Here is a 23822-nt window from a genome sequence, read left to right on the forward strand (position 1 = left end):
TAGCCTCACCTATCTTCCCCAGTGTTATATTCTTGTGTTACTGTGGTACATTTGTCATAAAAAAACAACAACATAGGCAGCATTATTATTAACCAGACTCAGGCTGTTCATCAATGTCCTTCTCTGTTCTGTGAGCCCCTGCAGGGTACCATATTGCATGTAGTCGTTATCTCCTTAATCTCTGACCTGTGACAGGTTCTCCTGCCTTCTTTGTTCTTCATGATCTTGACTGTTTGGAGGAGTACAACTCAGATATTTTTTAGAGCGTCCTTTAATGTGGGGTTGTTGTATTTTCTCATCATTAGAATAGGTTGTGGGTTTAGGAAAGAATATCACAGAGATGAAGCATTCTCACCGTATCATATGGTGGAGGGATATGACATCATTGATGATTTAGCCTTCATTACTTGGCTAAGGTAGTGTGTGCCAGGTTTTCAACTGTAAAGATACTTTTTTTTTTTTTTTTTAAGTCTTTTAGCGGATTTGTTACAATATAGCTTCTGTTTTATGTTTTGGTGTTTTGATTGCAAGGTATGTGGGATCTTAGCTCCCCAACCAGGAAACGAACCCATATCCCCTGGATTGGAAAGCTAAGTATTAACCACTGGACTGCCAGGGAAATTCCTAAAGTTACTAGTTTCCATTCCCATCTTCTGTTTTTTGAAAGTGAATCACTCAGTTCAGCTCACTCTCAAATGGATGGGGGAAGGGGTGGGGAATTAAGCTCCACCTCCTGCAGCAGAGAGTGTCAAAATGTATGTTGGGATTCTTCTGTCCCATTTATTTAAATAGGTCTGTACTCCTGTATGGGGCTTCCCAGGTGGCATAGTGGTAAAGAATGCTCCTGCCAATGCAGGAGACGTGGGTTCAGTTCCTAGGTCAGAAAGATCCCCTGAAGAAGGAAATGGCAACCCACTCCAGTATTCTTGCCTGGAAAATTGCATAGACAGGAGAGCCTGGCGGGCTGCAGTCCATGGGGTCACAATGAGTTGGATGGATACAACTAAGCAACTGAACTCGCACGCAGGCACTCATGTATACTTATTTTATACTTTGAGTTATAATCCAGTACAATGTTATTTGCTATTCACATCTTTCTAGTTTTGGCTATTGGAAGCTCTTCCACATTGTCTGATGTATCAGTCTGTCTCTTCTTAGCAATATAACTTTTTTTTAATGTGATATAATTCACATAGCATAAAGATCATCCATTTAAAGTATATTATTCAATTCTTTTAATGTACTCATATATTTGTGCAACCATCACCATGACCCCACATTTCTCAGAACTCACCCTTCAAGCCGGCATCCTCTGGCAAGCCTTTATCTACTTTCTGTCTCTGTAGATTTGCCTGTTCTGGACATTTCGTATAAATAGACTGTGTCCTCTTTGTGACAGCTTCTTTCAGTTTAGCACAGTGTTTATAAGGTTCATCTGTTTAGTATCTTTTTATTTTTGTTTTTGTTGCTGTTGTTGTTTGTTTTATTTCTTATTGGTTTTTCATGGTTTCTGTCTGGCCTTTTAAATCTTTATTCAGGTGTTCCTTCTACATAGTTTTAATCATATGGGTATAAATTTGGTGGTGTGCCTTTGTGACTCAACATTATGTTGCCATATGTTCCCATTCATCTCATAATCTGCATATTTATTTTAATGGTAAAAGGACACCAAGCTGGTATTCATTTAACATGATTCTTAGTTTGTAGTATCTGGGCTTGTTTCATTTTTCACTGCTGTGAATGATATTGCTTTAAACTTTTTCATGCATATGGATTTTTAATTATACCTTAGGATAGATCCCCAAGACTAAAATGCTTGAGTTGAAAAGTAGAATCATTTTCATGATTCTTTTCGGTACATTCTACCAGGTTACATTATAGAAAACTTACAACAAATTAATCGTGGTGGTGTTCAGTTGCCAAGTCATGGCCAACTCTTTGTGAGCCCATGGACTGCAGCACTCCAGGCCTCCCTGTCCATCACCAGCTCCTGGAGTTTGCTCAAACTCATGTCCATTGAGTTGGTGATGCCATCCAACCATCTTAGCCTCTGTTGTCCCCTTCTCTTCCTTCCTGTAATCTTTACCAGCATCAGGGTCTTTTCCAATTAATAACAAATTAAGAGATCATTTATATATATATATATATACATATATATATGTATATATATATACACATATCTGTCTCCTTATATAACCTTATCAGCACTTTTTTCTAATTTAACACACATAAAGGAAGGAAATGAAAGAAGTCAGCATGCTAAATATTTTACAAGAACCGTATTATTACTTCATTTAATCCTTGCCACCACTTTGTAAGTTAGTTATTATTCTCAGTTGACAGTACAGGGACTGAGTGCCAAAGGCCCTTGGAGTTATAGCCAAAGGGCAGATACCAAAGATCAAGTGGTAGAAGATGATAGACACTCAAACCATTTCATTAAGAACTGAGCCCAGAGCAGGAAAGGGAGCCAAGGCACCGGACCAATGGGACAAAGACCCAGGAAGGCCTAAGCTAGATTGGTTCAACAGGAAGTCTCTCTCTTTTTTTTTTTTGGCTGTCCTGGGTCTTCCTTGCTGTGCACAGGCTCTCTAACTGCGGTGAGCGAGGGCTACTCTTTGTTGCAGTGTGCCAGTTTCTCATCGCAGTGTCTTCTCTTGTGTGGAGCATGAGCTCTAGATGTGGGGGATTCACTAGTTGCAGCTGGTGGGCTCTGGAGCATGGACTCAGTAGTTGCTGAGGCGCGAGGGCTTGGTTGCTCCGTGGCATGTGGGATCTTCATGGACCTGGGATCCAACCCGTGTCCCTTGCATTGACGGGCAGATTCTTATCCACTGTACCTACAGGAAAGTCCTGTAGTTCAACAGGAAGTCCTTTTGATGCATTCAAAAATACATCTCTTGGACTTCCCTGTGGTCCAGTAGTTAAGAATCTGCCTGCCAATGCAGGGGACACGGGTTGAATCCCTGATCCAGGAACATTCCACATGCCATGGGGAGATCTGAATAAAGTATAAACTTCAGTTAATAATAATGTATCAATTTCATTAATTGTAACATAAAGTTACAACCAACCTAGACAGCATATTAAAAGGCAGAGACATTACTTTGCCAACAAAGGTCCATCTCATCAAGTTTTTCCAGTAGTCATGTATGGATGGACTATAAAGAAAGATGAGGAACGAAGAATTGATGCTTTTGAGCTGTGGTGTTGGAGAAGACTCTTGAGAGTCCCTTGGACTGCAAGGAGATCTAACCAGTCCATCCTAAAGGAGATCAGTCCTGGGTGTTCATTGGAAGGACTGATGTTGAAGCTGAAACTCCAATACTTTGGCCACTTGATGTGAAGAGCTGACTCATTTGAAAAGACCCTGATGCTGGCAAAGATTGAAGGCGGGAAGAGAAGGGGATAACAAAGGATGAGAAGGTTGGATGGCATCACTGACTCAATGGACATGAGTTTGGGTAGACTCTGGGAGTTGGTAATGGACAGGGAGGCTTGGCATGCTGCAGACCACAGGTTCGCAAAGAGTCGGACATGAATGAGTGACTGAACTGAACTGAACTGAAGTACCGTACTAACTAAAATGTTGATAATAGGGGAATCTCTTTGTGGAGATATGAGGACAGTCTATATGTTGAAATTTTTTCTGTGAATCTAAAGCTGTTCTAAAAAATGAAATCTATGGAACTGAAAGACATCAGTGGGCCACAGCTAGCATTTTTTCCTCAATATTTTATTATCACGATTTTCAAATATACTGCAAAGTTGAAAAGAATTTCACAGTGATTTCTCATATACTTGCCACTCCATTCTACCATTAATGCTTTACTATTTCATCCATCCCTCAGTATCTACGGGGGATTGGTTCCAGGGCTCCCACACATACCAAAATCTGTCAATGCTCAAGTTCCTTATGTAAAATGGTGTCATGTTTGCATACAGCCTACATACGTCCTTCATATACTTTAAAATAATTTAAAGTAATCTAGAAATAACTCTAAATTACTAATTATACCTGGTACAATGTAAATGCTACGTAAATAGTTGTCATTGCACAGTATATTCAAGTTTTGTTTTTTGTAACTTACTGGAATTTTTTTCCCAAATGCTCAATCTGCGGTTGGTTGAATATGTGGATACAGAACCCACAGATCTAGAGGGCCGACTGTACTTACTTTATCCTACACCTAATTGTCTATCTGTCTATTTACCCATCCATTAATTTAATTTTTTTGGTGTAAATTATAGGGAGTTTCCTGGTGGCCTCGTGGTTAGGATTGTGGGCTTTCTCTGCAGTAGCCCCGGGTTCAATCCCTGGTCAGGGAACTGAGATCTCTCAAGCCACACAGCATGTCCCCCCAAATAAAACAAAGTAAATTATAGACATCAGTATATTTTCCCCAAATACCTCAGCATATGTATCATTAACTAGAGTATTAGTTTCTTATGTAAAATTTGCATATAATAAAAGGGTAAATCTTCACATTTGGTGAGTTTTGAAAAAAATCCATGTCTGTGTAATCCAAACTCCCCACAACTGCATTTTTTTTACACAATGAAATGTCATAGAAGATACTAGAGTACAGTCCACAAAGTGTGAGCAAGTATTGTTTTATGAACTTCTGCTCAAATATGTATGTACCCGTATTTGTAAAATATGTCACAATGTAAAATATATCACAAGAAAGTGAAACTCATTGGTCTGGTAGGGGAACTCAGAATGTAATTGAATAGTGACCAGGGTGACAGATTTTGTAAAATGCAGTGATGGTTTAAAAGAAAATGTAGCCAACATTTTGTGGTTAGAAAGAGAGATCGGGATAGCCGGGAAAGGCTTGTCTCAGGAAAAGGTGATATATTATCATAATGATGTGGGCCCGCACTTACCTAGCACTCACTTGATGCCAACTGCCAAACACTGTTCCAAGAATGTTACATATACTAACTACTGCTCACAGCCCAGAAGGTCTAATAGTGCTAACATTATTCCCATTGTACTTCAGACTGAGTACAGGAAGATTAAGTAATTTGCCCAGAATCACAAGGCTAATAACTAGTAGAGCCAGTCAAGTTCTGTTCAGGTAGTTCATGCTTTTGACTATTACACTCTGTGAATACTATATAATTTTTTGGGGTGGAAATTGGCTTTTTAACTTGAGAGATTTTATTTCAGTCACTTTCATGGGGCTAGAAAAAAAGTTTTCGTTTGATGTTACCTGAGTGTGTGTGTGTGTGTGTGTGTGTGTGTGTGTGTGTGACAATATTGTGATTCTGGGCTACATAGAAAGCATTTAGAGCTCGAAAGGATGTTGTTGTTCAGTTGTGAAGTTTCATGTTCGACTCTTTGCAACCCCACGGCTGTAGCCTGCCAGACTCCCCTGTCCATGGGGTTCTCCAGGTAAGAATACTGGAATGGGTTGCCATTTCCTTCTCCAGGAGAGCCATCTTCAAATATCATCTTCGTTTTTAGAAACTTCCTGCTCTACTGTTTTCAAGTGAATTGTTTGGTATTTTCCAAATTAATTGTGCAGCAGCTTTAGAAAAGATAATGTCGAGTTGATCATTCCCACAGCTACCCAAAGTTGATGCCTATTAAGCTTAAATGAACATTTAATTACACTAGTACACCGAGTGAGGCAGAGGCAACGTGATAAATTAAAGGCAGCATTATATTATGAGTCAAGAGAGCCGAATTCAGGACTTCACCCTGCATCTCAGGTTACTGGTTTTCCCATAAAGGAAGTGCACATCAGAGATGACAGATACAAGGGACGTATGTTGCCACACCCTGCTTCCTAACCCACAGCTGACATTACTAATTATTCATGACATCGTTTTGTTCAGAACCTGAAAACAGCTTCAGAATCCTTCCCAACACAGTGCTCGAAGCACTTAGTACAGTTAATCACAGTTGGCACCCAAGTTGAAATATGTTTATCGTCTTTGGATAGGACAACTATAAAGATTCTTCCAGTTCTAACTCCCAGAAATATATCATCAGAAATATAAAAACTGTGCTCAATTCAATATTTACTTCCATCCTTCCAGTCTCTCTTCTCTGTAAGCATTAAGTTTACATCATGTAGGGGGCTTGTATTCTGCTGTGACTCTACCAACCTCCCCTAACCTTGGCCTGTAGGCATCCTAGCACCCTCTGTGTAATGTCTTTCCCAGTAAAGTTTCCTTTCTTTTTTCTTCCTTGATTTTTCATGTACATTCACACAAGTTCTGGGGTGTAGAATCTCGTAACTTCTTGACAGTCAAAACCTCTTCCCCAGCCTGTGTGTTGTTGAATGCAAAGATTATTAAGAGAGGAAGTTCATACCTGCTCCCTGACCACTCCCAGCACTTGTCTAAGCAGATTCCTTCTTATTGCCCTACCCTGGTTTCATAGTTATTTAATCTCCCTCCTCCCTCATAATTAGTAACCAGGGTAGGTGCTTAAGTCATTCATCTTCAGTTCTCAAACATGTACCTGTCTCTGAGTCTCTGCCATGTATATTTTGGTGTTGTATATTTTATAATACAAATAGTTTACAGTTTGGCTTGTCCACTTTATTACCACTGTGTAATCCTACAGTTGTAAATTGTGTAATTGTTTATGAGCGTGCAAAAAAAAAATGATGTATTCCAGTCTTTAGATGCCTTCAGCTACTATTTTCAAACCTTATGTGCTAATGAGTGTCAGTTCAGCGTGTCCTTGTTGGTCACCCTTCCTCTTGAAGTCAGTGGGAAGGAATGCTGTGCTTACAAGGTAGAAACCAATTTGATCCCTTGGTGTAGCATCTTAGTGGGGTCATTTCACATCTCATTTTACCACTTAATGCAGCTAGGGCATTTAAAGGCGAAGGTTTGGTCATGAGTACCTTTGAGACAATATTTTTTTCTCTTTTTTGGTCATTTACCCGGCAGTTGGAATCCAGGGTATATTTCTAACTTTCGTAAAGATGGTTTTAAAATAACTTTGCTGAAAGGGAGTAAAAGAAAGGCTGGTAGTCTTAATTTATTAGTCATCTGCCATAATTTACTGGCAGTCATTTGTAAGGAGAATAAAAGCAGCACTTGCTGCCATGTGATTAAATAACACAAAGGCTGTTGCAATCCCACCTGCAGTAGTGAGTCTATCTTCCTGGAAAAGAGAGTGAATGACCGCAGGCCTCCCCCAGGGCCCTGCTGGCAAGTCCCCAGCTGAGCTGGTCTAGATGGCATCCTGTTCTACGTGAATGCAGCGGCCCCAAGCTTTGCCAGCCTGGATCCGGTTCTAACCCACTCTTAATGTTTGGAATTGTTTTGAGATAACCACCTGTGTGACAGGGTTTAGGATACGAGAGATGAGCTGGGAGGGCAAAAATATAATGTAAAACTTAGTTCAAATATTATAATCTGTTGCAACTCTTCTGTAAAATTATTCCAACTTTTAAAATTTCACTTAAGTACTAACTATGCTTAACCTTAGTCTTTTGCACTGATTTTCAAAGATATTGCAAAATGTGAATATGATACGATAGTATTGGCTTTAGATGAGACAGCTCTGATGCTCATGATGAAAGAACTGGCCATTGGTCAATATTGCGTGCTTCTGCACTGATTATTTGGAAAACTAGTTAAGTATAAGAACAATGAACATAAGCTGCATTATAGCTGAGTTGGAAATAAAACCGCAAGCATGAACCCCTAGGAGCAGAGTGTTAGGGGTCTGTCTTGTCCTCTGGGCTGTGTCTCATCCCTGACACACAGTCATCCAGGGATATTGGGCGCCATAACATCCATAGAATTCAATTTGCTTGTCCTTGAAATGGGAATAACAGAAGTCCCTGCTACAGTGCATGGGGTCGCAAAGAGTTGGACACGACTGAGCGAGTTCACTTCACTTCACTTCACTGCTGCAGAAAATTATGAGAACTAAATAATGTATGTAAACTGCTCAGTACAGGACCTTGGCAGGACTTGTTGTAGGGCCTAGTTTGAGGACTTTGACAAATAATTGATGTTACTGTGGCTCCCAGCACTAACAAAAGAGGGATCTCAGTACAGATCCTGTCTCCACTGTCCATAGAATAAAGTTTATATTCCTTAGCATCACTTCTAAAGCCAATTTTATCTTAGGTGAGCAGCTCAGCTTCCTATGACCATTCTTCCTGCACCTTGACCTGCAACCAAAGTGAATTTTCCCAGAGCTTTCATTCCCCTAATTTCTGTGCCTCAGAGTCACTCCCTCTGAGTCATTCTTCAAGGTCTTGTTTAAATGCTCCTTCTCTGGGAAGCCGTTCCCAACTCTCCGGTGATGCTCCTTGCCCCTCCTTTTTGTGCACCAGAGAAGTCTGCCTGTCCCAGTAAAACTTAGCACTTTGTAATGCTGTTACTTTCTTACCTGCCCAGCACCTTTGCTAGGTGTCATGATCGGAAGATCGGAAATCATTACTTCATCTGCATTACTTCTTTCTGGTGCTTGACACATAGTTGGCACCCAAGAAGACTGATGAAACAATGGAATAAATATGAGTAGAAGCACTATGGATACTCAAAAATGTTTTTGGAGGATAACTAATGAAAATTTATCTTTATTTATTAAAACCTCATTTAGTTCACAGGAGTGAAGACCAATGTTATCAGAAGACATTTTACTTCTGGTTTATCTGTGGAACACATTTAATACGATTCTTGAGAAATTTGATCTTATCTTTCTGTTGTTCTTTTTGTCCTTCAGGTTCTGGTTACAACCATCCCTTGCCATATCTTTTGAATTATACTTAGAAAAATAGTGGCCAGAGGAAAAAAAATGATAAAATTTTTCCTCATGGTGAATAAACAAGGGCAGACTCGACTTTCTAAGTACTATGAGCATGTGGAAATTAATAAGCGTACGCTTCTGGAAACAGAAGTCATAAAGAGCTGTCTCTCTCGATCCAGTGAACAAGTAAGTCTGATTCTCTCTTTCATCTCTGCATCCAACTCAGTGTGGGAGATTTGTTATTACTGAGTCTCAAGGGCCATCATTTTCTTTGAACCCCATTCTTTCAATAGCTATTAGAGAAAATAACAAATGAAGTGAAATGAAGACTGGTGCACAGCTCTCTTTACATCCCCTTAAGGAAAATAAAAGCAAAGAAAACCAGGGAAAGTCTTGGGTTCGTATTTAGGTCAGCATATTTGTCTCATTGCACTATGGAAGTGGCAAATTTACTCCTGCTAATAGACATACCTTCTTTTTTTGTTCATGAGAACTGAGCCCTTGGAACTCTCAGGAGTGCCTGTAGCAGATGGCTTTCTTTAAGCCAAAAGATGAGGTCAAATAACCAGGATAGAGGGAGACACTCAAGACCCACTTTGTGCCAGAGGATAATAACATGATTCTCATGTGGAGTGGGGTGTTTTTTATTCTGCTTATCATTTTTATAAATTTACCAGCAACGTAAAACTGGAACAAGTAATTTAAAAACAAAACAAACTTGATTTGAACTTGTCTTATTATATAGATGAGAGAAATGAAAGTTAGCAAATGCATGTAAAATAACTAATCAATCCATTCTGCCAAAATTGAGGTTAAATTGAATCATTAAAATAACACTAAATGGGAATTTTAAAAACTGAGTCTACTTTTACAAGGGATATTAATTGGAGAATTACTTAGTCCAGGCCCTAAACTTGGAATCCTTTGGAAATCATGGAGCAAACTAAGGCAAAATCAGAAAGCCTATATAAATCACCCATTAATTTGCCATTTCTCCATTTCACTGACTATGTAGAAAGGCTGCTTGTAGGAACCACTGGTAAGTCATAAAATATTAAGGTGTGTCAGTGCTCAGAAGGGACACATCGACACTGTGTTTCCCTTGGCTTCTAAATTGATTTTCCAGTCGGAACATCTCAGAGTCCTCTTTGAATTACTGCTTTGGCCTGCCATGGCACACACTACTTTATGTAGTTGTCAAAAGGAAACCGAAACTATTAAAGAACTGTGTTAATAGCCATAGACTTTAAGTAAGGGTAAACAGACTGAAGAAGCATTTCTGTTTGAATCTTTCTACAGAATGCAGGCACTCCACGGTTTCAAACATCATTTTCACTGATATATTTCACTCTCTGAAATATATGCTTTGGGATGAGTATACTGTTAGATATTTTTGAAGCATTCGAAATTATCTTAGATCTTAAAGGGAACCCTAAAGTAACACAGTCTCAGCTTCATTTTTATTTTATCCACAGAGGTGCTTTGATAGTTTTTTTGGATGTCAGAAACTCCTGAGAGGCTTTGAAAAATGTTCCTCAGTTCTCTCAGATAGGAAGGGATTCCTTGAAAGATCTGACTGAGCAGAAATTATACTGGCTCTGCAGTGAACCTAAAGCTGTAGAATGGTCCTAGATTTAATGGGTTTTATCCTAATTGCAAATAAAAGCCTCAAACCCTTCCATTATATAGATTGTCGAATGGCTTCCCATGAAAAAAATGCCATAATTGAAGCTTGCAGCTTCAGGAATTCCCTGGCGGTGCAGTGGTTAGGCGGAGAAGGCAATGGCACCCCACTCCAATACTCTTGCCTGGAAAATCCCATGGACGGAGGAGCCTGGTAGGCTGCAGTCCATGGTGTCGCTCAGTCAGACATGACTGAGGACTTCACTTTCACGCATTGAAGAAGGAAATGGCAACCCACTGCAGTGTCCTTGCCTGGAGAATCCCAGGGACGGTGGAGCCTGGTGGGCTGCCGTCTATGGGGTCGCACAGAGTCGGACACAACTGAAGCGACTTAGCAGCAGCAGCAGCAGCAGTGGTTAGTACTCTTCCCTTTCACTGCCATGCCCATGGTTTTGATCCATGGGCAGGGAACTAAGATCCTGCATGCCACACAGTGTGGTCAAAAATAAACCTTGAAGCTTCATTCCCAGGTATATCTGAATGTCATAGAGCAACATATCGCAGTGCAAAAAGTGATACAGTTCTTAATCACGTTTGGTCAAGCAAACCCAAAAGTCTGAAGGAAGGGCAACACTGTGCCTTCATCCTGCTGGTTGAATTCCTATCCATCCAGCATCTTCCTCTCCGTCTTTATATAATGACCCTAGGGGAGAGATGAATGGGAAGTGAGTTGTTTTCTCCACCAGTCAGTAGTGGTAAGTTATTTATTAATTCTTATGAGTGAGTGAGTGAGTGAGTGAAGTCACTCAGTCGTGTCCGACTCTTTGCGACCCCATGGACTGTAGCCTACCAGGCTTCTCCCTCCATGGGATTCTCCAGGCGAGAGTACTGGAGTGGGTTGCCATTTCCTTCTCCAATTAATTCTTATAAGGCACCATTTACAATGGACAATTTTTGTCTAGTATCTGTCACATAAAAACCATCTTTAAATAATTTTTAAAATGAGCCTGTGCTGTGCTGTGCTTAGTCGCTCAGCCATGTTCTGACTCTTTGCAAACCCATGGAATATAGCCCGCTGGCTTCTCTGTCCATGGATTTTATCCAGACAAGATTTCTAGAATGGGTTGCCATGCCTCCTCCAGGGGATATTTCCAACCCAGGGACCTAACTCCTGTCACTTACGTCTCCTGCACTAGCGGGCAGGTTCGTTACCACTGGTGCCACCTGGGAAGCCCCGTGTAACATCTTAGTGTTGTATATTTCTAGGAATGTGTTGACAGATCCTCAGATCAGAACCTAGAATTATGCATGCCATTTTGAAGAAATCCCCGTCAACCTTAGGAATTAATGTCTAATTGTGTTTTGTCTAGTGCTCTTTCATTGAATATAAGGACTTTAAGCTGATATACCGGCAGTACGCAGCTCTCTTCATTGTGGTTGGAGTTAATGACACAGAGGTAAGATAATAAAAGAGCTTATGGAAAATATAAGAAAATTAGGAATAACAGTCTGCTTTTTATTCTTCTTTAAATTGACATTTTCTTCCCCACTTACCTCCACGAGCATTATCTTGACTCTGGAAGGATATTGTTTTGTTTGTTTGTTTTTTGTTTTAAGGGTGTTGGGTTTTGGGGAAAGCTATGTGGAAGAGATAAACTAGGATTTTTCTTGGATTAGATGAGCAGCTTGTGAAGAAGCATGAGACCACAGAATGCCTTCCTGGACCCTAAGCAGTGCCAGTTTCCTGCCCTCATTCTGTGCGGCAGAGGGGGGCCACCAAGCCAAGGGTAGAGGCCAGACAATGGTGGTGTTCAACCTCGGCTGACATGACAGAAGCCAGAGCAAGCTGAATGTGAATGTGCTGGGATTACGTCTCATCAGGTGTAATTCGCCTTTTCAGAAATGTCAGTCCCAGATCAATAGCCCCTTTGGCCATGGAATCCCTGAAAAGGGTGTTTAAGGTCTAAAATACTTTGAAATCTCAGTTGATTGTTTTTCACCCATGCACCAAACTTTGAAACAGTTTCCCCATCTTCTACAGATAGAAAAATGACAACTTGAAGACCCTGAAGGAAAAGAACAACTGGCTTTAGCCATTCATTGGTCTTGAAGTCAGGGAGTAAACCTCAAAATTCTAATCACTAGATTCAATCTAGTTTCAATGCAGCTAGATTCGTCACGGGCTTTTCAAAAAATCTTAGAGGTTAAGGTTTTCTACATTTCCCCTGTTGATAAGCTTCCTTTAAACAAATAAGTCCTAGAATTACTCTGAATATTTGTTGATAGGAAGCTACTTTGCTCACATTATCTGTTTACCAAGCCAAATGCTCTAAAACCTGCCTGCTGACGGGGCGGCTCCATTTCTGTTTTCCCTATACGTCACACTGAAATTATTTACACCATTCCTTTTTTATTTCAGAATGAGATGGCAATTTATGAATTCATCCATAACTTTGTGGAAGTTTTAGATGACTACTTCAGCCGAGTGGTAAGTTTAATGACTTAAAAATGGTTTTCGTCCTTTGCCCAATTTCCAAGAAATAGGTCTTAAAAAAAAAAAAAAAAACGTGTTAATATAGAGCTTTAATGTGTAAAAGTTAAAAAATCAAATGATGCCAGGTTTTCTTGACCTTTCCTTCTGGCTCATCCAGAGTGTAAGAAACTATGTTATGTCTAGATCTCTACACAGAGCCAGTTCTATAAGACTAGGAACTGCTTGTATCTTTCTCTCAGTTACGGTATTCTGCTATATACATCGATCCCTTCTTTCTTCTGCTTCCCTTCCTAGGACACCAAGACCCTTTGAGTTTAAGATTGATTTCCATGCAACGCCTTGCTGTGAGGATCAGAACCAGCTCCCCTTAAGGAATGCATGAGTTCCTTTCCAACAGTCCTTTATTTTAACAGTTGTACTGAAATGTAACTTAATGATATACAATTCCCCTTCAAAGCGTATAGTTTTTAGTATGTACCCAGAGTTGTGAAACCATCACCACAAAATTTAAAAATATTTTGCCAAAAAGAAACACCGTACCCATTAGCATTTCCCTCCCACTTATCTACTCCACTTGCTCCAAGCCCCAGATAACCTCTAATCTACTTTCTGTCGCTATAGGTTTGCCTATTCTAGACATTTTATCTAAATAGAATTATATGAAGTTCAATGATATGTGATCTTTTATGACTGAATTTTTTACTTTAGCATAATGTTTTCAAGACATTGATCACAATGTAATGTCTGTCAGTACACCTTTCCTTTTTATTTCTGAATAATATTCTATTCTATGGATATTTCGTTAATTCATTCTTCAGTTGATGGACATTTGGGTTATTTATGCTTTTGGTCTATTATGAGTAATACCACTATGAACGCTTATATACACATTCTTGTGTGGAATCATGTTTTCAGTTCTCTTGAGTATCTACCTAGGAGTAGAATTGGGGGGGGTGATATGGTAACGCCATGTTTATCATTTTGATGAACTGCCAAACTGTTTTCAAAAATAGCTCCATGATTTAAATTCTCACCAGCAGTATATGAGAGTTCTAATTCTCCACATCCTCACCAAACCTTGTTATTATCTGTGTTTTTGATTATAGCCATCCCAGTGGGTATGAAATGGTATAAATAAGTTGTGAGTTTTATTTGCTTTTCACTGATGGATAACAGTGTCGAGCATCTTTTCATGTGTTTATTGGCCCTCTGTATATCTTCTTTGGAGAAATGTTTGTTCACACCCTTTGCCCATTTTTCAGTTGCATTATTTGTCTTTTTTATTGTTGAGTTGTGAAAGTTCTTGATGTAGTCTGAGTATAAATCTCTTATCAGACATGACTTGAAAATGCTGTCTCCATTCAGTGGTTTTCTTTTTACTTTCTTGATGCTGTCTTTTGAAACACAACAGTTCTTAATTTTGAAGAAGTTGAATTATTCTGCTGCTTATGTTTTGGTGTCATGTCTAAAAAGGCTTTTGCCTAACCTGAAGTCATAAAGATTTACTCTTTATGTGCTCTTTTCTTTTTTCCCCAACTCAAACCTTATTGATTTCAATGTTATATTTGTTTCATTTGTATAATAGTTTTAGCTCCTGCTTTTAGGTCTTCGAGCCATTTTGAGTAATTTTTGTACATGGTTTGAAGTAGGGGGTCTAACTTCATGTTATATCCAGTTGTCCATGTGCCGTTTGTTGAGAAGACTATTCTCCTTCACCCCACCCCCATTTAATTGTCTTGGCACGTTGTCAGAAAAATCGATTGACCATAAATGTAAGGCTGTATTTTCTGGATTTTCCGTTCTGGTCTTCTGTATGTTTCTGTATACAGATCTGTATGTGTATGCTTCTGCCAGTACCACTATATCTTGATGACTTTAGCTTTGTGGTTAGTTTGAAATCCAACAGTCTTTTAAAAAAGAATCGGTGAAGAAGCTTTATTCTGCTACCATAGGCTTTCCTGAGACTTGGTTAGACATTTTTAAGAAGCAGTAGTGACACAGGCTAATTTTTCAAAATTGTTTTGTTTATTTCATTTTGCTCTTAAATACAGAGATTAGGAAGGAACTGTTTCCAGGCTGCTTCCTCTTGAGGCAGTGAGTGGAATCTGCTCCATAATTAGTAATCTTGAGCAAAACTCATATTGAAAGTTGTATCTTCAGCTTAACTCCTAGTGCCAGAAGTAAAGTTTGGCAAACCCTTTCTTTGTGGGACAATCAACTAGCCAGTTTTCATTGCCTTCATGAGGTTTGTTCTCAGTTTGAAAAGTATGGTTCCTAGACCAGTAACATAAGTATTACGTGGGAATTTGTTAGAAAGATAAACTCTTGGCCTACCCCAGACTGTTGAATCAGTCTGGGTTGAGGTGCTGCAAATGGGTTTTAACAAGCCTTCCAGGTGATTCTGATGCCTGCTTCAGTTTGAGAGCAGTTTTAATGCATGAGGCTTGCTGTCAGCCATTTCCTAATTCAACCACTGGAGCTGGGACGTGGCTGAGTGGCGTGTGACACGGTAGTACATCCAGCTAGGAAGGCATTGGTGCCCTCCAGAGCTGAAAGAGACGCTTATCTCTTGACGACCACTCTGTTAAGACAGACTTGTTGCAAGTCAAGGTCTGTGATTCAGAGTTGACCATGGTTAGCCACTTTAAGAGAACACCTATCAAGTAGAATATAATTTCCCCAAATAGCAATGTTTTAAATCTGGGAGAATGAAGAGTCGGTCCAAGCACTATCATTGCTAAGGTTTGTAAAATTATGATATTCAGTAACTGAGAATAAATAGCAGGTTGCTGAATGATAGCTGTTATTTTTGGGAGAGAGTCGGTGACCACATAAACCACAGAAGTGAAGGTTAGAATTTAATTTAAACCAGGTGATTATACAGGACTTGGATAGTACTAAGGGATGACCCGGTTTAGGATGACAGTAGCAAAAAGAAGAGAAGGAGGAGAGAGAAGAGTACCATGGGAAATAAAAGAAAATCCACGCCACTCCTGGAGAATGCCTTGTCATCTAAGATTTATTTTTAGGTTTGTGAGTTTTAAACTTTCTTTCTTGGTCTATTTTTAATCTTCGGAGTTTCCAGATCTTAAACTTGGAGATCAGTCTCATGCTGTCTGGGTTGAAAGAAGCATCTTAGCATCATGTTTCAATACAGAGCCAGCCCAGTTAGCTTCAAAAGAGGCAGGACTTATGTATGTGTCATCATTTGTGGATTTACCATCGTTTATGAACTAGTCCTTCCTTTGATAGACACCTAGCTTGTTTTCAGTAATTTGCTACTATAAATAACATTACCCTGAATATCCTAGCACACATCACTGTGCGATCATCTAATTGTTTCCTTAGGATAAACTTCTAGAAGACTGATGGATTCACACTGTGTGCACATTATTACATTTTTTGATATACATATCAAAGTACCTATGTTCTATAAAGGTTGAATTAGTGTATTCCCTCTACACTCTAAAAGTGAATTGTTCTGGCCTATAAATGTCCTCCAAGCGGCAGCCTATTTCTTTTTGTTTTTTGAATCACCATCCCAAGCTCGGCCTCCGCGGGCTCCAGCTCCTGCTTATAGAGCAGCCTGTCCCCGCTGCTTGCAGGCCGGCGGCCAGGGCAGGCACTGTCTCTGCTAAGTGACAGTGTCTCTGCATCATGGCCCGGTGTCTCCTTCTCATCCTTGGACTCTTTTCTCTTTTCCAGAGTGAACTAGATGTATCCTTTTTCAGTGCTGTGAGCCAAGTTTTCCACACTAGTTGGCAAAGGACAGGCTAGTCCTGATCAGGTAAGTGCCAAAGGCTTGGAATCCAGTATCCAGAAGACTCACCGTCAATATCTCTGACAAGACTTAGAGGTACGGGTGATTTGCAGAAACTCTCTACCCTTTTGCACGACAATTCTTATATTTTTCATACAGGGCAATGCTGTTCTGTGATGGTGTTTAAAGATCACTGTTATATATTAATTCAACTTACATATATCGAATAGACTTTTTCAGAATTCAGATAAAACAGCCAGAAAGGGCTTGGTCCACCTACAGAGAATGGATTTTCATGGCTCCAGGTATAAATCTCCAGAAATTCCCCACATGATCAAGAAGGCTTCCAGGGATGATAAACTGGAAGGTTAATGAAATTGCCTGGCTTGTGTTCATTTCCTTTTATAGCAGAGGAAATTCTCCTTTTCTTCTCTTCTCCCTTTTAAATCAAGGTATCCAAGGGGCCCAAGAACAGCATGATTTGCTTAGAATACTGCTGATTTTGGCAGGAGCCTACCAACCTTTGTGTGAGTGCTCTGGAGGCAAGCTGTTTTTTAATTTTTACTTAAGAAATCCGCTTACCACTTAAAAGCAATAAATAGAATAGTTCTTTGAGAAAACATTACGCTTGGATCTAAAATAGTAACATTAATTATAATAAATATATATTAATTATAGCAGTTATGTATGTGTATATACATATGTGGTATGCTTCGTTGCTCAATTGTGTCCAACTCTTTGCAACCCCATAGACTGTAGCCCACCAGGCTCCTCTGTCCATGGGGATTTTCCAGGAAAGAATACTGGAGTGTGTTGCCGTACCATCTTCCAGGGGATATTTCCCCCCCAGGGATTGAACTCAGGTCTCCCCCATTGCAGGTAGATTCTTTATCTTCTGAGCCACCAGGGAATCCCATATATACATATGCTGCTGCTGCTAAGTCACTTCAGTTGTGTCCGACTCTGTGTGACCCCATAGATGGCAACCCACCAGGCTCCCCCGCCCCTGGGATTCTCCAGGCAAGAACACTGAAGTGGGTTGCCATTTCCTTCTCCAATGCATGAAAGTGAAAAGTGAAAGTGAAGTCACTCAGTCATGTCTGACTCTTCGCGACCCCATGGACTGCAGCCTACCAGGCTCCTCTGTCCATGGGATTTTCCAGGCAAGAGTACTGGAGTGGGGTGCCATCGCCTTCTTCGATATATACATATACACACACACATATATACATAACTATATTTGTGTGTGTGTATACACACACACACATTAGAAACCTATGTCCAGCACCAGTATGCCAGTATATTTTGGGGAAATGGCCATTTACTTTTTACTCTTGATAGAAATTGGCATGTTGATAAAGTTCATTTGCAGGCTGTGTTTGGAAGCCTCTGTAAGTTAACCAGGGAAATCTGAGCGCCCTCTAGTGGTGAGTGACCTAAATCTATGGTCCTTTTGACCTAGGAGACCCAAGACCAGGCTGCATATTTGGGTGTATTTTTATTCAGCATGTAATATTCCATTTTAACTAAATCTTTTAAAGGAATTCAAAATAAATCTCTTCCTCCTTATATAGGGGAATAATAAAAATGCCTTTTGATTTAAGAAGTAATGGCATTGGTGGTAAAGAATCCACCTGGCAATGCAGGAGCCTTGAGAGACACAGGTTTGATCCCTGGGTTGGGAAGATCCCCTGGAGGAGGGCATGGCAGTACACTCCAGTATTCTTGCCTGGAGAATCCCATAGACAGAGGAGCCTAGTGGGCTACAGTCCATAGCGTCACAGAGCCAGACATGACTGAAGCCACTTAGCATGCACCCACAGTAAGTTAGCAAAAGCGTTTCATAGATATTTTGCCAGAAATACACCCAGGTTCTGCTTTCAGTCCTGCCACCAGTTGGGGCAGGACTTCTCAACTTCTCATCTCAGAATGATGGAATTAAACTGGAAGAGCTTTAATACCCTCTCAGCTTTAGTGTTTGATGTTGCCGTGACTCTAGGTAACTGAGCTGAGTTGCCTTACACCTCGAGCAGGATGGGAGAGTCTTTCAAGTCTAGATATTCAGAATTCAAGTGAGTCAGATGCAGTAGGGCATGTGTTATATTTGGATTCATCGTGTTGATGTGTTTTATAGACTGACTAGGTGTTTATTAGAAGTAGAGATGGGTTTGTCTTTGTATCCGTCTAGTGTATAGCATGGGTCAGTGTAATAGAGCTCCAGCATTCTTGTTTGAATTTCATTTTCACACGAAAGCACACGATTTCTGTCTCTTCCCATCATTTTAGTTAGCTTCATTTTTGCCTTCTCTTCCGCTCTGACCTACTTATCCTATTTACTGTCCCTCAGCAGTTACTTAGGCACATCCACTTGACAGATTAGGAATTTTTCATCACTTAGAGAAGGGAGCTAAGTGTGCAGATCCGGAAGTGTCTGTCTGTACTTGAGGTGAAGTTCACGTGGCCCTCCTGTGGTCTAAAAGCGCAGCAGCTGGCAGGGCAGGGGCACCGGTCTTCTACTGACCTTCTTAAAGGGTTTCTACCCTCAGCCATCTGAAAAAAAGTCACATTACAAATCCACAGCTCTATTCTGCCTCATACATAGTTCTGTTTAAACTGTCACATCAAAGATATCCAGGGAAGACTTCTCCACACCAGTTTTTAACAGGAAGACAAGGGAGCCCTTTAGAGGTGCCACCCATAGACACCCTGCATCAGCGGTCTGGTAGCTTGTACCTGGGAACCTGCCAGAGCAACCAACATTGTGCCCGGAAAGTAGCTTCCTTAGGCCTTGAAACGTTGAACCAGCAGCTGACTCAGTTGCAACCTGGAGCCAGCTACCCGGAACAGGTCATGACCTTTGTGTTTGCTTAGATTAGGAAAGCCCTCTGTGTCAATCCATATGGGAACAGACATGATTTAACCTCACGGAATTCCCAAGAAGCTCTTTACTCACAGTCTTTCTCCAGAGACATTACCACCCTATAGCTTTTAAAGGAGGGGGCGGTTTTCCAGACCCTGCAGGGTTAGACACTGGGAAATTCAAAGTACCATTTACATATCTCCCTAGTACGGGCTTGTTCTACTTCTGGTAAGACTAACGTCGTAGAACAAGGCAGATGGAATGTTAAAAAGAAACGAGCTAAGCTCCAGAAATCAGGACAGAGATTCTGGCTTGTTGAAAACCCTTGTACTGAGTGGGAACTCTCTGGTGCAGAGTAGTGTCGGGTAGGGCAGCCTGCACCCCAGGGACCAGGCACAACCGTGACCTAAATCATTCGTGTTGCACTGCAGCCGCTCCCGCACCCTCTTCACATTCCACCCCGCCTGTGGGGCTGTTTAGTGCCTGAGGGCTTCTCTCAGGAAAGCTGGCCCTACCTGATATTTGGTAGATTGATTAAAGACTTCAATTTCCACAAATCAAGATAGTTCTTAGGAACCAACTGATGAGCCTCTCAAAATGAGTTCAGCTCCAGAGCCCCAGGTTTGCTGAACTCTCCAGACAATTCATAATTCAAAGGAGCAGTTCAAGCCCCCTTCTGCTAAATTGTCAGAGGGTGGCACCAATGAACAGCACTGTGTGGGAAAAGCCCAGTTCCTCCCCAGCTCGGTGCACACCTGCTGTGTGTGAAGGCACCAGAAACCTTGACACCCCTTTTGGTATTTGGTGCCTTTGAAAAGGCTTAAAAACTTCGTTTATTTGGGCTGGAGTGGAATGCAGTAGTGCTGCCTTTAGACCTGGACAACCAGGGTCCCCTTCCTGGGCCCCGTGCTTTAGAGGAGCCCCTCTAGCTCTCCTTCAGGAGCATCCCTCTCTGTGGGATAAGGGTGCTTACCCAGAGCCTGCAGGCTTCCACATCCACCCCTTGACCACCCTTGAACTATCTGGATCCCAAGAGTTTAGTGGATACCTGGACATCCCAGTGCCTGCCGCCAGGGCCTCTGCAGGCCTCTCTCCCATTCGTAACCCAGGACTGACGGCAGGAATGATGGAGAGGCTGGGATGGTAAGAAGGGTATTCCACACACGTGCATGAGAAGAAAAGTCAGGAATAGGCTGGGATCCCTATTTATATTCTTGTGCCCACAAATACAGGCTAGGTCTAGAATCCAGAAATGTCTTCTTCATTCAAAAATATCTTAAAAAAAAAATCTTTAGAAGACTTATATTTTTATTTCACAAGTGCTTAAAGCCCAAAAGCCTGAGCAATTAGTTCCAGAACCTTAAAGCTCATATGGGTGATGCGGAACACGCCGCCTTTACTGTAGCTGAGGGTGGGGAGCAGGGAAGGCCTCCATCCTGTCTGCACTGTGACTCAGCTAGTTGGAGGAACAAAGGGACCCTGTCAACAGTAAGCAACACTACCAAGATTTGCCGTCAGGCCCTGCCAGGCCCCAGTGGGGAGTGTGGCTGTCGTTCCTTCATTACTTTCCTAAAATCCCAAATACCTTTAGAGGTCCAGAAACCAGAACAGGGCTTCTTGAAATAGGAGATAACTCCAGCCTGACTTAATGAGAAATCACAAAGTACTTGTTCAACTTGGGGCTACAGAAATATTGGCAAAAAGACCAAAGAAATTCTCCAGGGAAGTCATCCAACGCTGAAGCAGCAGCTTCTAAAGGAACTGAAATGTTCTCTCAGAAATTTACAGTAATTAATTGTTATTACAAAAGAATTTCTTTTGAGGTATGGTGAAGCAGATGACACCACCCTTATGGCAGAAAGTGAAGAGGAACTAAAAAGCCTCTTGAGGAAAGTGAAAGAGGAGAGCGAAAAAATTGGCTTAAAGCTCAACATTCAGAAAATGAAGATCATGGCATCCGGTCCCATCACTTCATGGGAAATAGATGGGGAAACAGTAGAAACAGTGCCAGACTTTATTTTTGGGGGCTCCAAAATCACTGCAGATGGTGACTGCAGCCATGAAATTAAAAGACGTTTACTCCTTGGAAGAAAAGTTATGACCAACCTAGATAGCATATTCAAAAGCAGAGACATTACATTGCCTACTAAGGTCCGTCTGGTCAAGGCTATGGTTTTCCCTGTGGTCATGTATGGATGTGAGAGTTGGACTGTGAAGAAGGCTGAGCCCCGAAGAATTGATGCTTTTGAACTGTGGTGTTGGAGAAGACTCTTGAGAGTCCCTTGGACTGCAAGGAGATCCAACCAGTCCATTCTGAAGGAGATCAGCCCTGGGATTTCTTTGGAAGGAATGACACTAAAGCTGAAACTCCAGGACTTTGGCCACCTCATGCGAAGAGTTGACTCATTGGAAAAGACTCTGATGCTGGGAGGGATTGGGGGCAGGAGGAGAAGGGGACAACAGAGGATGAGATGGCTGGATGGCATCACTGACTCAATGAACTTGAGACTGAGTGAACTCCGGGAGTTGGTGATGGACAGGGAGGCCTGGTGTGCTGTGATTCATGGGGTCGCAGAGTCGGACACGACTGAGCGACTGAACTGAAATGAACTGAAGCGAAGCATGTGATTACATCAGGAATGGTTTGAAAATATCAGAAAGGAGTAAACTAGCTTTCCTCTCCCTGAAGAGTCAGAGGGTTTGCCTACTTTGGAGCTGGAAGAAAACGATATAGTCATCAAGTTAAAGTCTCACTTTTTAGACGAGGAGGCTGAGGCTCAGGGGTGGTGCCTGCCCTGCGCCCACGGTGCTGCTCTGTGACAGGGCTGCTGTTGGTCCCTGGGCTTCAGGGCCTTTGATCCTAGGGCTATACATTTGATAGCTTAAATTTGACACAGTTTTGAAAATTCCTAATCATCGGGAATAGACAGTAGCAATTTCATCTCTAAGAAAACTTGCATGAAGTGTCTGTCACCATTTGTTGTCTTGGTGTTTTCTGAATTAGAGAAGACGTTTTAGGGAAACACTGGGCTTTGTTTGGTTGGAGGAGTTGGAAACTACGAAACATTTTGAAGAGTGTACCTGAATGTCTTGATAAGAGCTTGCTTTCCAAAATTGAAGTTCACCTCAGAGATTTCTAAACATCTTTTTTTTTTTTTTCCCCCTTTTAAACCTATGTCCATTGGAGGCAGGGCTGCAAGAGAAGAAAGCTGGCCCATGGACCCAAGGGAATTTGTGCAGCTAATCCAGTCTTTGGGAAGGGCAGGCATGGAGGGGTAAGAGGACCATGGGCCTCTCCAGCATGAGTTCCAGTCAGGTTAGGAGCAGTTAGTTAGCAGAATTAGGAACGGTCCCCAAGGGATTGTTCCAAGCCATTCACCTGGGAAAGGGATACGAAAGTTCCAGTTTAAACAGATCTGCCTTTGAGCCTGTTTGGCTCTCCCTAGCCTTCACTACCTCTGTTTCCTTTACATGTGTTTCTGAGTCCTGTAGATACCATATTCACCCCTACTATTATTCCTCCTATCCCTCCTCTCCCTCCTCACCAGGTCCCTCTGTCTTACCCCAACTCCTTTGGTTCCATGCTTCTGGTTCTGTTTACTCAGGAACAGTGGAAGCAAGTTATGAGAAGCAACAGAGAGTTGTGTGTGGCGGGGGTTGGGGGGGGGACCACAAGAAATGACAGGTTCATTGACCCCAATTCTGACTTTGATATATGTGTTATTTTACATGTCTATGTAAACTAAAAAGAAAAAAAAAAATCACAGTTGTCTTTGTTGCTCTCAGAATAGGAGTGGGTATGGGAAACCTACGTAACAAAAAAAGACAACACTCCTTTTCAGTGACCTAATTAACAAAAGACCATACAAGCATAAAAGAAAACAGAAGACTATTACAGGGAGAATATATCCAAAACTATGCAGAAGCCTCAGGATGATAATCTTCTTTACAGTAGTATTTGATTTTCTGTGGGAAATGTGAACAACTTAGCTCTTTGCAACTTAATCTAATTATATGAGAAATTGAGTTCAAGTATAAAAAAGTGAGAATATGTTTTTCCCCCCACCCTACTTAAAGAACTTTGCTTAGCGATGATCTTATTTTAAAAAAAAAAGAAAAATAAGACAAGGGACCTGAGAGCAAAATATCAAATCAGAAAGTTTAGTTCCTAGGCAGGGTTCTTGCGTGGACTTGCTTTTGAGGTCCTCTTTGAATGTATGCGCCTCAGTTTTCTCTTCCTAAAGAACTAGACCACCAGAGTGGCATTAAAATAGTAGTGTTTCATGATCCAGAGATCAAAATTCCAATATATAAACCAGAAACATTTCAATCACTTTAATTAAAAAAATGA

General features: G+C 41.1%; 1 protein-coding gene across 1 annotated transcript in view; it reads left to right on the top strand.

The window, feature by feature from the left end:
* Positions 1-23822, top strand: part of AP4S1 (adaptor related protein complex 4 subunit sigma 1) — a 44850-nt gene that overhangs the window by 17144 nt on the left and 3884 nt on the right. The window contains exons 2-5 of the mRNA XM_068991451.1: positions 8711-8920; positions 11728-11814; positions 12777-12845; positions 16557-16568. Of these exons, the coding sequence (XP_068847552.1) occupies positions 8783-8920; positions 11728-11814; positions 12777-12845; positions 16557-16568 (306 nt within the window). The 5' untranslated portion in view covers positions 8711-8782. The remainder of the gene's footprint in view (positions 1-8710; positions 8921-11727; positions 11815-12776; positions 12846-16556; positions 16569-23822) is intronic.

The sequence above is a fragment of the Capricornis sumatraensis genome, chromosome 19 (assembly GCF_032405125.1).
Source record: "Capricornis sumatraensis isolate serow.1 chromosome 19, serow.2, whole genome shotgun sequence".
NCBI classification, from domain to species: domain Eukaryota; kingdom Metazoa; phylum Chordata; class Mammalia; order Artiodactyla; family Bovidae; genus Capricornis; species Capricornis sumatraensis.